General features: G+C 41.1%; 1 protein-coding gene across 1 annotated transcript in view; it reads right to left on the bottom strand.

Moving 5' to 3' along the window:
* NAT8L (N-acetyltransferase 8 like) overlaps positions 1 to 13,996 on the bottom strand; it is a 42,259-nt gene extending 28,263 nt beyond the window's left edge. Inside the window, exons 1-2 of the mRNA XM_067567612.1 lie at positions 13,586 to 13,996; positions 10,851 to 11,015 (exon numbers count right to left, since the gene is read on the bottom strand). Coding sequence (XP_067423713.1) covers positions 10,851 to 11,015; positions 13,586 to 13,919 — 499 coding nt within the window. The 5' untranslated portion in view covers positions 13,920 to 13,996. The remainder of the gene's footprint in view (positions 1 to 10,850; positions 11,016 to 13,585) is intronic.
* Between the last annotated feature and the right edge of the window lie 1,396 nt (positions 13,997 to 15,392).

Here is a 15,392-nt window from a genome sequence, read left to right on the forward strand (position 1 = left end):
GGGAGAATTAATGAAAAGAACAAAATAAACACTAGCCTACAGCTATATTGCAACTGGCTGTGATTTTTCTATAGTTCATAAATGAAGCAAGATTTGGCCCGGTAAAAGTCCTTGGGGACCTCATAAAACCAACAACCACCCCATAAATAGCCTATGAAATATGTCTTTTTTGCACTCCTGATTTCAGTGGTTATTTTACATGTCCTATATAACTACTTATTGCAATTCTGATTGCACTTATCCTTCTTATAGAAACTGCCATGGTGGATTGGACCAGTGGCCCAACTAGTTCAGTATTCCTCATCTGACAGTGACCAGCACTGGATGCTTGAGAGGAAGGGGCAAGAAACCCTGGCTGCTTGCAATTAAACTGGCTCCAAGGAAAGTGTTCTCATAACCTCCATTTGTTAGAGGCTGTTTTATGCTCTGAATCATGAGGGTTTATATCCTTTCTAGACCTCTTGGTTTTTATTGTTGGGGTTTTAAAAAAAAATCTTTATTATAACTCTGGGTGTTCTCATTTTCCACATAAATGAAGAGGAGCTATGAAAAGCATCCACAAGTGTTTGAACATTGTAAGCTCCAAGGAATGGAAGACCTTCAGAAGGAAGGTGAGGAGAAACTTCCTGGGCTGTGGAACAGTCACCCTAACAAAATGTGGGAAACTCCATGGCTACAGAAATTTCAAAACAAGTCTGAATTCCCTGGAGAATACAACATGGGGATGGACAAAACGGCCTAACAGAACTCTAGAAACTAGAGAGGCAAGTGACCTACAGTATGACACAGCTGTAGTGTAGTCTGTATTATCTAACTAGGAGGTTAGATCATACATTGAAAGAATTGAGGGACTGGGAGGGGAGGGAAGGTAGGACAGGTAGAAGATAAGTCAGAGAATTAGTAATAAGTCATCAATAATTCACCACTAATACCAAATTATTACATAATAGCTGTTCAAATCTCACCATTACAACTAGCACTGAGACCTATGATTGCATATGCAGAAGGCCAAGTACTCACATCCCTGGAGGTGGAAAAAAATACTATCTGCCTATTGTTTGCTTTATATTTCAGGAACTTCTATAGTGTTTTAATCCATATTTTCCAATAGTAAAGTCCTGTTCAGTTAATTTTTTTTAAATTCACAAAGCCAAATTAATCTTTTCTGTGATTCTTTTTTAAGAATTCATATTTTTTTCCTGGCAGATTTAGATTTAAAAAAAAAAAAAAAAATGCTAACTTGCTGTTAAGTTGTGGGAGCTCTCACACCTGCAAGAAGTCAGAATTGTAGCATTACCAGGCAGGAAATGACACTTTCCATTCTTAAAAGAGATATTGGTCAAATTTTATATCAAGGATACATTTAAAAATTGCTTGCAAAAAGATTAAATGATTAGCAGATGTTTTAATAAATAGTTAATCAACTGACTGTGAGAGTCCAACTGGTCAACAGGCTGCTTATAAAACATGTCTTCTAACCATCTAACAACGTAGGGTATGCCTACACAGCAACGGCTGTGCATGGGACAGCCTGCTCAAGCTAACTTGAATCCAGCTAGTGTAGCTAACAGTGGCAGTGAAGACAGTGCAGCATTGGTTTCAGCACAGGCAGTACATGCCTGGCACAGATTCTGGAGAGATACTCTGTTTGCCAGCATGTTCTGAAGCCCATTGTTACCCACACTAGCTGGATGCAAGGGAGTGCAAGTAGACTAGCCTGCACACAGTGTAGATGCAGCTAGGTCGACGGTCAATGTGGATTACTTAAACTGACATAAAAACCCCTTCTGTCGACGTAGGAAGCATCTACACTACAGCGCTATGGTGGCATAACTGCAGCTGTGCCACTGTAGCACCTGTAGTGTAGATGTGCCCAAAGACTCACATGCTTATTACCATTTATGACACATGCCACTTTTATCTGTATCATTCATCAGAGCATTATAAACGGTTTTAGAAATGTTAAATTATTATAATAAAGCACGACTGAGGCTTTTAGTGATTTTATTTTGCCATTATCAAAAGTTGTATTGTGATTGGCACTGATTAGGAATAACCGATATGAGCAAAAAAAAAAAAAAAAAAAAAAAAAAAAAAAAAAAAAACCCAAATAAATGACTTTTTGATGGTTCTAGGATTAAAGATTAATCTTTAGGATCTAAAGATTTAGATTAAAGAATGATCTCTCTAAGCCCTTGTCAGAAGAAGATTCCTGAGCAATTCCTTGCTTCTTACAAGAAAAAACTAAAAATATCCTACGAACTACTGTTGAACTTTCCACTTTATTTCTTAGGTCTAAAAAAAAATCTCAACAGAAGGCTTTACACTGCTCTCCTACTTACAGAACCAAGTATTGACAAAGCTTTCTGCTATGTCACTCCCTTGCAGCAGTCTGGGGTTGCATCTGGTGATGAAGCAATCACAGTTCTGTTATAATTTTTAAAAGATCTTCAGTAATTCTGAAATACAAAAAGAAATCCACTGTGCTAGAGACAGCCATGGACAGTTCAACTAGAGTAACAGGACAGCCAAGATTTTCAAAAACAGGTATCTAAATTTAGGTGCCTAAATCTTTATTTAGACATCTTACATATGAATGGTGCTGAGTACCCACTATCTCTCACTGAAGTCAATGGGAATGGATAGTGTTCAGCACTTTTGAAAATCAGAACTTTTATTTACGTACCAAATAAGGATGTAGGGCCAGATTTTCAAAGGTATTTACACAACTAAAGATGCAGACAGGCACCTACTGGGATTTTCAAAAGCACCAAGATACCTAACATCCATTGATTTCACCTATCTGGCTCTTAAGGGCACAGATTTTCAAAAACGGGAGCTTAAAGTCAGACTTCTAAATCCAAATTTGTGTCTCAACAAGTGGTGCTCGGCACTTCTGAAAGTTTCACCTCTTATTTAGGTACCCAAGTATGAAGCCTAATTTTAAGACCATCTCTGAAAATCTTAGGCTAGGAACTTAACTTTTAGGCACCCATTTTTGCCATTATTCCTAGGAAAGAGAATGAGAGGAAATAAGGCACACAGCTGGGGGAAAGGAAAGCCTTTAATCAGCCAGCTAGCCACTGGTTGCTGCCATTGATGCCAATGCTTCACCTTCCAATTTGGGATTGTATTACCATAGTGCCCTTAGGATGTACATTAATACACACCAGAGAAGCTGGATAGTATAATGCTGTTAGAAAAAAATCTGAGAAATAAAAGTGTTTTAAAAAGTTACTCTAAGATGGATAAAAATAGAAATGAATGATGCTACTGTAATTTTACTTTAAAATGTTCTTGAGTTGCTTTTGTTTGAAAGTCTTGAAAATATAACTACATCTAAATAATTGCTGATGTCTAATTTACTCCACCTGAAACTTCTGGCATTGCAGTTTAATGAATGGCACTTTTATATATTGGGGCTATTAAAAACCTTATACTGATACACATGGCTTATTACTGTTTTTTAAAAAATGACAATCAACCAATCTCATTACTCATATTCTTGCGCGCGCGCACACGCACGCACGCACGCACACAGAGTTACAAAGAAAAGAAGCAGGGTGTACAATTATGGGCTATATTTTAATCCAGATTTTCTAGTAACACAAAAATAATCTGTTATTTCATGTTGCAAAATATACCATGAGGTATATTTCAATCTAATCTGAATACAGGTAACTATCAAAGTTGATACATCTTAAATGAGATCTGCTTTTGGTTTATAGATATGCATATTCAAGAGAAGAATTGTGCACATTAATACCCTGCTGTTAACAAGAATGGAATAGTCAGGCAAAGCTGAGAGACGCAGCTTGATAATCCACGTTTGCCCCATTTGCACACATGCAATATTCTTGAAGAAACACAACACCCTAGTTAGTTTTGTTTAGTTGACAGCAAATTTTGCAACATTTCAACCTTTACTTTGAAGTATTTATTTTTCAGGCTCATGAAGGCAATTAAAAATATGGCATTTCAAAAGAGATGACATTTTAATTATGGCGGCCATGATAGTTTCTATATCTAACACACCAATGAAATTATACAACAGTCTCAGGGAAAAAAATAATCTTACAACCAATTTGTTAAAATGGGCAAAACATATTTTTCTCTAATCTTGCTTTTAGAAACAGCTGAACCATTTTTGTTAAAACTGTCAAAGTAAAATAAAATAAACAAATCCTATCAGCCTGAGGTAGACACCCAGCATGGAAAATTTTAGCCTAAACAGTTAAAATTGGGCAAAATTATATGCAACTGAAAACAGAGCCTTATAATGGAAAATGTCAGGCATTTTTAACTATAGAGTTACTATCTGCATCCATTTTACTAAAGCAAATTTTGTGAGGGTTTCAAAATAGTTTTAAGGATCTGATTTCTCAATATAAAAGACCCATTTATTAAAATAATACACATCCACTAAGGAACCGGCTCATGAAAAAGCTTATTCCTCTGAGGGCACATCTACACAGCAAAGAAAAACCCACGGTTGGCCTGTGGCAGCTGACTCAGGCTCAGGCTGCGGGGCGGTTTCATTGTAGACTTCTCGGCTCAGGCTGGAACCCAGGCTCTAGGATCCTGGTGGGTTGGAGGGTCCCAGAGCCCAGGCCCAGCCCAAGCCTAGAAGTCTACCCAGCAATGAAACAACTCCGTAGCCTGAGTTGACTGGCACGGGCCAACCATGGGTTTTTCTTTACAGTGTAGACGTACCCAGCGTAACTCCACTGCATTCAACAGGGCTACCCGCATGTGCAAATGTTTTCAGGTTCGGGCCCTTCATTTAGGCTGAAGGGGCCCGATTCTGAACTCTCTAAACTAGTAGAAGGTAAATGGTGTTCCAGTGACATAAACCCATTGTGAAATGAGAGGAAGCAGGCCCAAGAACGACAGCATAAAGCAGATAATTCTCAGATCTAGACGAGAGGCCACCAAAAAGAAAATTCCAAGATAAAATAAGTTACCAATTCTCCTGTGTGTAATGGACACAAGACGTCATTAACTGACAAATAAACTCAGTGGACCAATTTCTGATCTCAGCCAGACTAGAATAAAGTCACTATATTGGCAAAACTTCTACCAAATTCACTGGAGTAGAACAGGAACCTACCTCTCTGGGACTCAGCCCCGTGCAGCTGTGCCACTGAGGGAAGAGCCCTAGAAGAAATTGTACTTGAGAGTCACCACTTTTCCTTGCATACAGGGTGCAATTTACCCTCCCCATTGTGCCAATTTAGATCTGCCTATTGGTGTGTGGAGGACAGTGGCATTCCTTGGAGGTAAAAGGGCGGAGGGAAGACAGGAGGATGGGGTCTTATTTCCCCTTACTTCCCTGCCTGGGCAGGTAAGACAAGATCACAACCTAGCCCACTGACTTAGCGGAAGTCACTCTGAAAGTCTGCACCAGTTTTGTTAAATAAATTCAATTAAAATGGTTTTGATAAACCAGCATAAACTCCTGTTATTTCAGTCTAAGAGTAGCTTACTTCAGTTTAGATTAAACCTGTTCCTGGTCAACTCAAACTAAAGTGAAACAGGAGTGTGTTCACAGCCTTTCGCACTAGTTTGAATCAATCAGTTTATAAAATACCATATGTTAAATTGTGGCAACTCGGCATACAGAAAAATCTTAAGTAGCCAGGCTATTGTCAAATTTTAAACACATTTAACCAGAATTCAAATGAGAGAAAAAAAGAACTAAATCTACTCTGCTTAAAAGTGACCAGCATTTTTAGTGGCAACTATTTTATTTTCCACTGGTTTTCCAATTTAGATCCCAATCTTTGAAGAATCCTGAGCCACTACAAAAATACACAAAACAACAAAACTGTGACAGAAGCTTACAGAGTTAAAACTTAAGGAAACGCTGTGAAAATGATTAGGCAACAAAACTGTCATACTAGAAAAGGACCGCACAAAAACCCAGCTGTGCACATCTTATTTATGTAAAGAACTACTAGAGGCAGGGCTCCATTTAAAATTAATTTCTCACTGCTGCAACTACTGATTTAAAAAACACAATTACATCATCGAGCCCACACATGACAACACTAGACTCAGAAATGTTCTGAAGTCAGACAAATTAATCCATCATTAAATGTAAGACTAGTCACTTCCCAAACATCAGCTAAACAATTTCCCTGACAGGCGATAGAGATTAATTTCTTTACACTAAACTCCAAGTCACTCACAATTAACAATGATGCCTTGTCATCTGCAATGTTTTCCTCCAACTACTTTTTCTTAGTACCTGGGAAGAGAGTGATAATGCTATCATTTCAAACATGAAATGCTATTCTTTTCACAGTTTTTAAATTAGAAATATGAGATTACGTAGAGCATCACAGTGCTTGAACAATTGGCTCTCATGCACTGAGGCCCCAATCCAGGAAAGTACTAAGCACAGGAATAATCCTATTAAAATCAATTGCAGATTTATAGTAAATTGGATTACTCATGTGCTTACAGTTAAGTGTGTGCGTAAGTGCTTTGCTGGATCAGGCCCTAAATAATGGGGCAAGTAGGAGAGAAAATGGAAAATCTGAGTTTGGTCAAATTTTGCAAAACTCTTGTCAGCATTACATATTTATCTGTATATAGAGAGCCCATTACCAAGTATCTGAGCACTAGAGGAAACTTAAAAACCAACAATAACTAAAATACACTTGGGACCAGTGGATCAGAGAGAAACAGCTATTCTACAAAACTCATGGAAAGAAAAAATAACCCAACATACCAATAACGCAAAGAATTGTTTAACATTGGTCTTTAAGCTTTGTAAATAAATAATTAATCTATATAAAAGGTTATACAATAGCAACAAAGGTAATTCCTTTCAAAGCTTCCTTTAGCAATTACTCTGGCTGGCATTTCAAAAACAGCCTAAGGGAGTTAGGCACCCAAAACCCATTGGAAGCTGCATCCTTTCTGGTTAGTGTCTATAAAAGTGACCCCACAGATTGCCTACTGAGTGCTTTATACCTCAGATCTTTTGGGTCATTTTTTTTAAAAGAGTGTTTTGCCATTTTAACCCTAAAATGTATTTGTTCACTGTGGGCTAGTGCCATATCAAGCTATATATACCACGTCTGTACATCTCACTGTACAACAGCGCCCTGCTTCTCATTAGGGCCTCCAGGTGTTCGTGCATGACAAATAAATAAGAATCCTGATCCCATCCAAGTCAATAGCAAAGCTCCTTCAATGTCAGCATGAAAGAGTACAGGGGAAAGGGATCTGGGGTCATAGTGGATCACAAGCTAAATATAAGTCAACAGTGTAACACTGTTGCAAAAAAAGCTAACATTCTGGGACGTAGTAGCAGAAGTGTTGTAACCAAGACATGAAAAGTAATTCTTCCATTCTACTCTGTGCTGATTAGGCCTCAACTGGAGTATTGTATCAAGTTCTGGGTGCCACATTTCAGGAAAGATGTGGATAAAATGGAGAAAATCCAGAGAAGAGCAATAAAAATTGATTAAAGGTCTAGAAAACATGACCTATGTGGGAAGACTGAAAAACTGGGTTTGTTTAGTCTGGAGAAAAGACTGAGAGGGAACACGATAACAGTTTTCAAGTACCTAAAAGGTTGTTACAAGGAGGCAAGAGAACAATTGTTCTCTTTAGCATCTGAGACTAGGACAAGAAGCAATGAGATTAAATTGCAACATGGACAGTTTAGATTGGACATTAGGAAAAACTTCCTAACTGTCAGGGTAGTTAAGCACTGGAATAAATTGCCTAGGGAGGTTGTGGAACCTCCATCATTGGAGATTTTTAAGAGCAGGTTAGATTTTTAAGACCTGTCAGGGATGGTCTATGCTTGGTCCTGCCACAAGTGCAGGAGACTGGACTAGATGACCTCTCAAGGTCCCTTCCAGTCCTATGATTCTATGATCAGGCATTACGATTCTATCAGTTTCAAGACTGGCCATCAGTCCTTTTTCTGATGTACCATTGTATGAAACAAGCATTCTCCCCATATCCTCCACATTCAAATTAAAAAATATCAAAGCACTTAAACAGGGATTTTCCAAGGAACATAAGGGAGTTAAGCCTCTAACTCCTATTTAATTTAATGGGTATTGGGGACCAAATATTTGAAAATTCCAATCTTAAACATTAGTATAAATAAACATTATGTTCCACTCTATTATGTCTTCATTTTTTGTTTTTTCACTCAGTTCTGAGGATAGCACGGATACCCTCCACGTCTGCTGAAAGTTTTGCAAGTCTGGTGATGATGTGAGAATATTTTCATGGAAAAATAAAGGGATTTAATTCCAGCTTTATGCAAAATAATGGAGAACAGAAGATTCTGGTGAGCTTGTGAAAGGGAGTTCACACCTTGGGATTCAGAAAAGGTGTTAGCAAATTATCTATATAGTTCCTGTCAGTACTGTACAAATTGTAACAGGGAGCCAGCACTTTTCATTTGATGGCACTGTAATAAATTGTGGCTTGTATCCTAACGGTAGATTATCAGGAATAAAATACTTGTGATTGGAATTTGTATACCATCACAATGTCCGCATGTTGCACACACTGATAGAACATAACTGGTTTGGCATACAACTGACCACTCATCCACATTCCAAGCCACCTCAGGAACGTAAGCAAACATTTTAAATCTCAAACGCCTACAGAGTCAAGGAGGTGCTGGAAAAAGGACAGTTCATCTTGATATCTTACATCAAATGGAGGGAATGTGAAACTGAACACTGTATACGTTTTGGCAATAGGCGGGAAGGGTGAATTTGAGGCTCATGAAAACAGAAGCTAGCATTAGATAGTGTTCCATATTGAATAGGTAGATGTATTGGAAGCTTCTCCACACAGCATAAGGCTTGCACCTACCAGCTTCACTATTAAGCCTCAGTCCTGACCTGCAGTCTCAATCCTGTCCCAGCCTTGAAGTTCTCAGCAGAGACTATGAACTGCACCAAGTTGTTCAACACTTCTGACATATGAGCAACCCTTTAACAGGCACTACTGATACCATAAATCTGATGTAAACCTGCCTTTTAAGGCATATTTGAACCCTGCCAACCAACATTTAACTTCTGACAGATTAAATCAACTGGGAAGTCCATGAGTTATTCCACAACTGACTCACCCATGATGTCAGTAAATAAAGGCAGAGTGTAATGCCAGATATGTCTCCTTGGTAGTGAGAGTGTGATTGCACAGATAACTTGTTCTCCTTACTAACCTAAAGCAAATAACTACTGAAGTTCCTCACTCTTCCTGAATACATTTTCTATCTTCATTTTCTATAGATGCTAATACTATAAATATATCCAACTAGATTCATATCTTGAACTTGAATCATACAACTCACAAGCGCATTAATGAAAGATGCAAGTCTAAAAACACTTTTCAAATTCAGATTAAACCCGTTGTCAAGAATTCCAAATCACTTTTCACAAAAGCTGCACAAGACCCTGCACTACTTTCTTTCATTAATAACCAGTGCGGAGATTAAACATTTTTCAGTCTAAGCACTTTTATTTTTATGGTAGTTCCTCCTTTAATGAAGTTTGACTTTTTAATTACATCAGCCCCAAATCAGTCAATTGCTATAAAACACAGATCTTTCCAATTTAAATTAGACACTGATTAGACATAATATTTGGGAGAACCACTTAATGTATTTAGATGGAAAACAAGATCTGAAAGAAATTGTTCAAAGGCATATTCATATTTTTATTACAGGATAAATTTTTTTTTAAAGAGTGTAATACTTAATGTTGGAAAGGAAGAGAAGAAACAGGCTTGGTTATTGTACTATATGTTAGTCCTCTAGAAATGCCCAGTAGGAGGCTCTTGCACTTGCACAACAGCAATGATGCAGGGGGGAGGAGAGGAATGAAAACACACACACAAAGTCTACAGTAGCAATAACCACGTGGATTCAGAAAGTGTAAGCCAGTGGAAAGTAACTGGCCATTAATTTTGCTCTCCTAACCAATCACTAATGAAATACTTGTGGCCTCAAATATTAATCTCCCAGATTTAATGCCCCATTATCTAAATATCTCCATATATTGGTGCCTATTATAAATGAAAACCAAAAAATATATAATTTAAATACAAAGTTTTCCCTTTCCTCTGTTTCTTCGACTGATTTCTGTGACAATCCACCTTCTATTAATGAGTATTTAGGAGATCCTAACAGTGTATTTACATAACAAAATAGAAGAATTATATAGCAATGCATACATATAACTATATAGATGCATGCATTATACACGCAGATAGACAGTACCTCTTTACCTACCTGCTTCATGCCTCTTCCAAAACACTTGTTTCTGGAAAGTTCTTGAATGATACATGCATGTACGCGTACAGACTAACTAACGTGTGGCTCCCCAAACCTGAAGTAGAGGTATGCATTTGGGCTCTTCTATGCACTTTTGCTAACATTCCTTCCATCTCCCTCTCCCACCCTGCACTGGATGCTTCTGTCAGCAGTGGGATGCATGGACAACTTAAAGAATCCAAGAAATATAATTTGCATTGAACAGAATAGACTGCTGCAGCCACCTTTAATACAAAAGTGCAGCCCAAGGAAGCTACAGGTCCCAGCATGCAGTATTTCCCCATCATCCCAGCTACTATGCTAGATTTCTGAAATTGAGAGAGCACTGTATGCTGGGACCTATAGTCTCCCAAGGCTGTATAGTCAGATTAGAGATTAGGGTGGTTCCTCATATTTTATGCAGCCTGCAGGTTGCATTCTGGCCATTTTAAAGATTTCTCAGTGCTGTTGACATGAGAAAAGATATTGAACGGCCATTTTTCCATGAGCAGGATTTGGTGAATGTTCCCTCCATGGAATTAATACTCACCTGGTGGTTTCATGTAATATTGCTCAATATCAGACATGTCCGTATGCAGCGCGCACTCGAGATAGCTGAGGATAACTTTTCTACTGAAGTAGTACCTCATACCCATTAGAAAGATGGGCAAACAGCAGGTCAGCAGCAAGGACTTGGTCACAACAAAGCATATTACTATGGAGATAAGGAAGAGAAATAAACGATACCTGTCAGAAAAGAGAATTTAGTGTTGATTTCGGAATACAAACCCATTAAAAAAAATCATAGACATAACACACATTTGTACTATATAAACAAAAGCTAATCGATTTACATTTTCACAACATTTTAGATTAATAGCACATCATTCATTTAAGAACAGTCTGCAAAAAGTTTCATTTACGTCTCCTCACATCTCAAGTTACTTTAAAAAAATTAAACTATATCACATTTGATGAAGGATTTTGCAGTCTGTTTAAAAAAATCTTTAAAAACCTCCCAACCAACTTGCCACAGTTCAACAGTCCTACAAATATTGTTGCGTCACTTGAATATCAAAGACAGGTGGTCTCTCGATTAAGATATGTCTGTGATTGCTGCACAGACAAGATTTGATTGCATCACCAGTCCTTGCAGAAAAATCTAAGCGCTGAAACCAAGATGCCGACACGTGGCTTTCCATCGCCACAGCACTACAGGGGACAAAGCACAACCATGACTAAGGAAGATATTTTGCACACAACACCAAATAGCTGCATGCTTATTAATTTATTATTTGGTCACTGGGAGATGCACTTGTTTTCCAGGAAGTCCTTAAGGGCTAGCTGTCCCAAAACCTTATACTAGCCTGCTTTGGTACCAGGAAGCAATGTAATGCAGGACAACCTAAAATAGGCAGCACTGAGATATACTTGCCTCATCACATCACTTTGAAAGCTCTGAACCTTAAGCAGGAATGTTTTTAGCAAGATCAATCACATAGGCACCAGAAGTGGGCATAGACTTCATTGTTCTGAGGTGCATTTAGTACCTTAACAATTACAGAGTTATCTGACATTAATTCCCTTCTCTCTCCCTGGCCCAGAAGGTGAAGAAACCAGCTGTCTTGCAGCATGCAAAGGGCAAGGGCCTGAGACCAAAAAAAAAAAAAAAAAAAAAAAGGGTCACATCTTGGTTTTTTTGGGAGGGCTTTTGCATTGATGGCAACTGACATTATCTTGCACATGTAATTTTTTTTCCAGATATTAAACCCCATCAAGCAGCAAGTGAATATTGGAACAACCTAGTTTCCTCACGGCTGTCAGCTGGTCAAGGCAGGGATCCCGCCATAGTCTATGTTCTCTGAACCCTTGTCACTTGCATCAAAACAGAAGTGACTCAGTGTTTAATGCTATAATAAGGCACGTAGCTGGGCACTAATACTAAACCGGCAGCACCGCTTGCCAAGAGCAACGTATCTCCTCCTAGTCTCTCTAGACCCTGCTGAGGTCAGGGCTCCGAGTCCGCAAGGCGACATGCATGCAGCAGGGCGTCCCCAGCAGCAGTCTCTGCAGCCAGGAGGTGGCGCGAGACCGCCCGGGTCAAACGTTCCGCCGCTCCCACGAGTTCTGCGAACCCGAGCCCGGTGGTCTCTAGGTAACGCTGGAACCCGGTTACAGCCGCCGCAGCCCCGCCCAGGTGCCTAGAGCGCGCGGTGGCGCCTTGTCCATTCACCGCTTCATCTTCCCCCCCCCAAACGGAGCAGCTTCCTGGCCTGGAATAACTGGAAAGGCGGGTCTGTCTGCCGCGCGCAGGACGGACCCACCGCCTCCTCACGGCAGCCAGGCGGCCGCAGCTCCCCTCCCAGCCCCGACCCACTCCTGCTAGCCAGGCTGCGCCGGGAAAGCGCCATGCGCGCCGCCGCAGGCAGCAAACCCCCACAGGCTTGCAGAGGGGCACCCCCCCGCCCACCAGCCTCTTTGTGGCAGACAGACAGACCGGCACGCTGACACACTGGCAGGCAACACCGCCCCATACACGCGCTTCTCACACAATACGCACCCCCTTCCCCAGCAAGCTGCAGGGACCCACCCCTTTGCGAGTTCTGCCTGTGTGTGCAAGTCCCTGTCCCCAAACCCACTGGTACCCTCCAGGGGACACAGAGCCAGCCGCACGCCCCTCGCTCCAGACCCGCAGCGCAGAGAAGCCCCTTGAACACGCAGCACTACTCCCCTTCCCAACCTGCGGAGGACATCGGCCCCCCAACTTTTCTCCCCAGAGAACCCTTCCCCCCCCCGCCAGTAGCCACGCGCACCCCCTCTGCAAGCAGAGAACCGCCCCCCTCCCCCGCCACACACACGGCTCGTAGTCTGGCTGTTGCCTGCATGCGGCGTGCAGGCTGGGTGCATTCATTCGCGTTGCACCCTCCGCTCTGCGGTGATCTTCAAAGCGTGGCTCACGACCCCGTGCTTCATTCCTGCTCCTTGCAATCGTGCTACAGATCCACTGTTTGCTATAGTGCGACTTTTTAAACTGGCCTGACTTTTGCACCATGCCCAGAAGAAGAGATCAGATTCTGAGTTTGGGGCTGCGGCTTTTCTTTCCCTCCAGCACCAGCAGCCCTGAGACAGCAATTCTGCACCAGATATCATACCAGCAATAGTATCGATGCAGCGATGGGCTCTCTCTCTCCATCCTTCAACACAGATCTTATTCGCATTCTTTCTTTCTTTTTTTAAATTAGCTGAAAGAATGTACCCCCCCTAAAAAAAAGTGCATATACTTACCAGCAAGCATCCCATAGACCAACTGAATCAGGGGCTGGTATTTTAACCCTCTAAATGCTGTGTTAGGAATCCTTTCCATGATTCCTTCATAAAATATACGGCGCACCACCTCTTGCTCGGACGGGTGAAATTCTCGTATATAAACGTTGTCTTTCTTGAAATCCTCTTCCACCCCACTCAAAGAAGCTGGGGAGGAGGGAGGTGAGCCGGATAAGGAGGGCCACATCTGGGAGGAAGACACAATGATCGTATCTTTTTTGGATCCTGGAATGGATTCATGATCTTCCGCCACAATCTTAGTCTCACAAACCATTTTGGGAGACGAACAATACATGCAAACTGGCCGAGAAACAAAAAGGAGCCCGGCTTTAAATGAAAAAACAAAACACGCCAAGCGGTAACTGAGGAGAAGCTTTTTATGAGTGCGAAACAAACGGAGCTAGGTGGAAAGCGAGAAAGGAGGGCCAGTGCATTTTGGAGAAGTATTTATAATGCAGCAGAGCCGGTGCAATTCGGAATCAGGGGGGTCCCTCAGGGTCCTAGCGTCCTTTGTATTGGCTGGCCAGGGTCACCATGTGATCTCCAGGGGTGGGGAGTAGAAACACCTCTTTTTGCTTTGCGTTTTATTGCTAATTACTACAGCATGCAGTTCGTTTCCTCTGCGCCTTTTAACTATCCAAGCCCTACTGAGGCATACGGCTACTACGTAAATCTCTCACAGGTGGGCATATCTCCTTGGAGAGGGAGAGAATGGGAATGACTTTGTTTAGCAAGGGCTCTGAGGTTGACACGTTGCAGAGTTTGCCCCCATAAAATGTCTGGCATTTAGCTAATCTAGAATTCCTCTTGAAAACCATCTGCTCTTTAAAACTACCAATTCTTGTTTGTGTCAGTAAAGTGTATGTAGGAAAAACATGCACAGGTAGCTGGTCGCTATTAATCGAATATATATATATATATATATACACACACACACACGTGTATGCATATATACACCCTGCATACATTTATATGGGTGTATTTACATAGATTCTTGTGTAGCGATGCACATATATAACCAGTTATCTAGAACATCTGTTTAAAATCCACGGAGATATATATATATATATATATATATATATACACCATCGTAGTTGCCTAGCGTAGACTTTCATTAATGGTCTCAGGTAAGTGGAAAACTTGAGGCTGATTTGGCACCTAGTAGTAGTGATTTCAACGGGTCTCGCATTTTCTGTCTCACAGTATCTGTATAGATATGTATTATATATTTATTATTTGAATAACCACTTATAGCAAGAGGGAGAGCTGTGATCAAACTGTAGTGACAACTTTGGATTCGCGCTAGGGAATGTTCTGATGGCTAAATGCATCTCTTTACTTTTGTAAAAATGTAAACAACACCTTGCTTTAGTCCCTCAGGAGCCCCCCATTCAGCTGGGGTGGGGGGGAGGAAGAGGGAGTTCGCTTTTCTGGAGTAGGAGAGCGAGTCGCTCAGTCATCACTGCGGCTGGTTGCCGGGGATTAACACTTTCTTTACTCCCTTCTTGCGTATAAAAGCAGCACTCTCCCTCCCTCCCTCCTCCCCCATGTAAAGACACAACGCTCCGCTGCACAGAAGTAAACAGCGACCTCGCACCCACGTGAAGCAGCAGGGAACACCCTTTACCGTGATTTGGGTGCGGCACGCGGGAGAGGATTTCTGCTTCTCTGGCGCGCGCGCGCGCGTTCTTCCCCCCAACTCAGCGTCAGCGAGCAAAGCCCCGCAAGAGACGTGTTCAGTTCCTATCAAATATCTGCCCCCGTCTCC

The sequence above is a fragment of the Emydura macquarii genome, unplaced genomic scaffold (genome assembly GCF_026122565.2).
Source record: "Emydura macquarii macquarii isolate MOO-44397 ecotype Brisbane River unplaced genomic scaffold, CSIRO-AGI_Emac_v2 contig_2795, whole genome shotgun sequence".
In the NCBI taxonomy this organism is placed as follows: domain Eukaryota; kingdom Metazoa; phylum Chordata; order Testudines; family Chelidae; genus Emydura; species Emydura macquarii.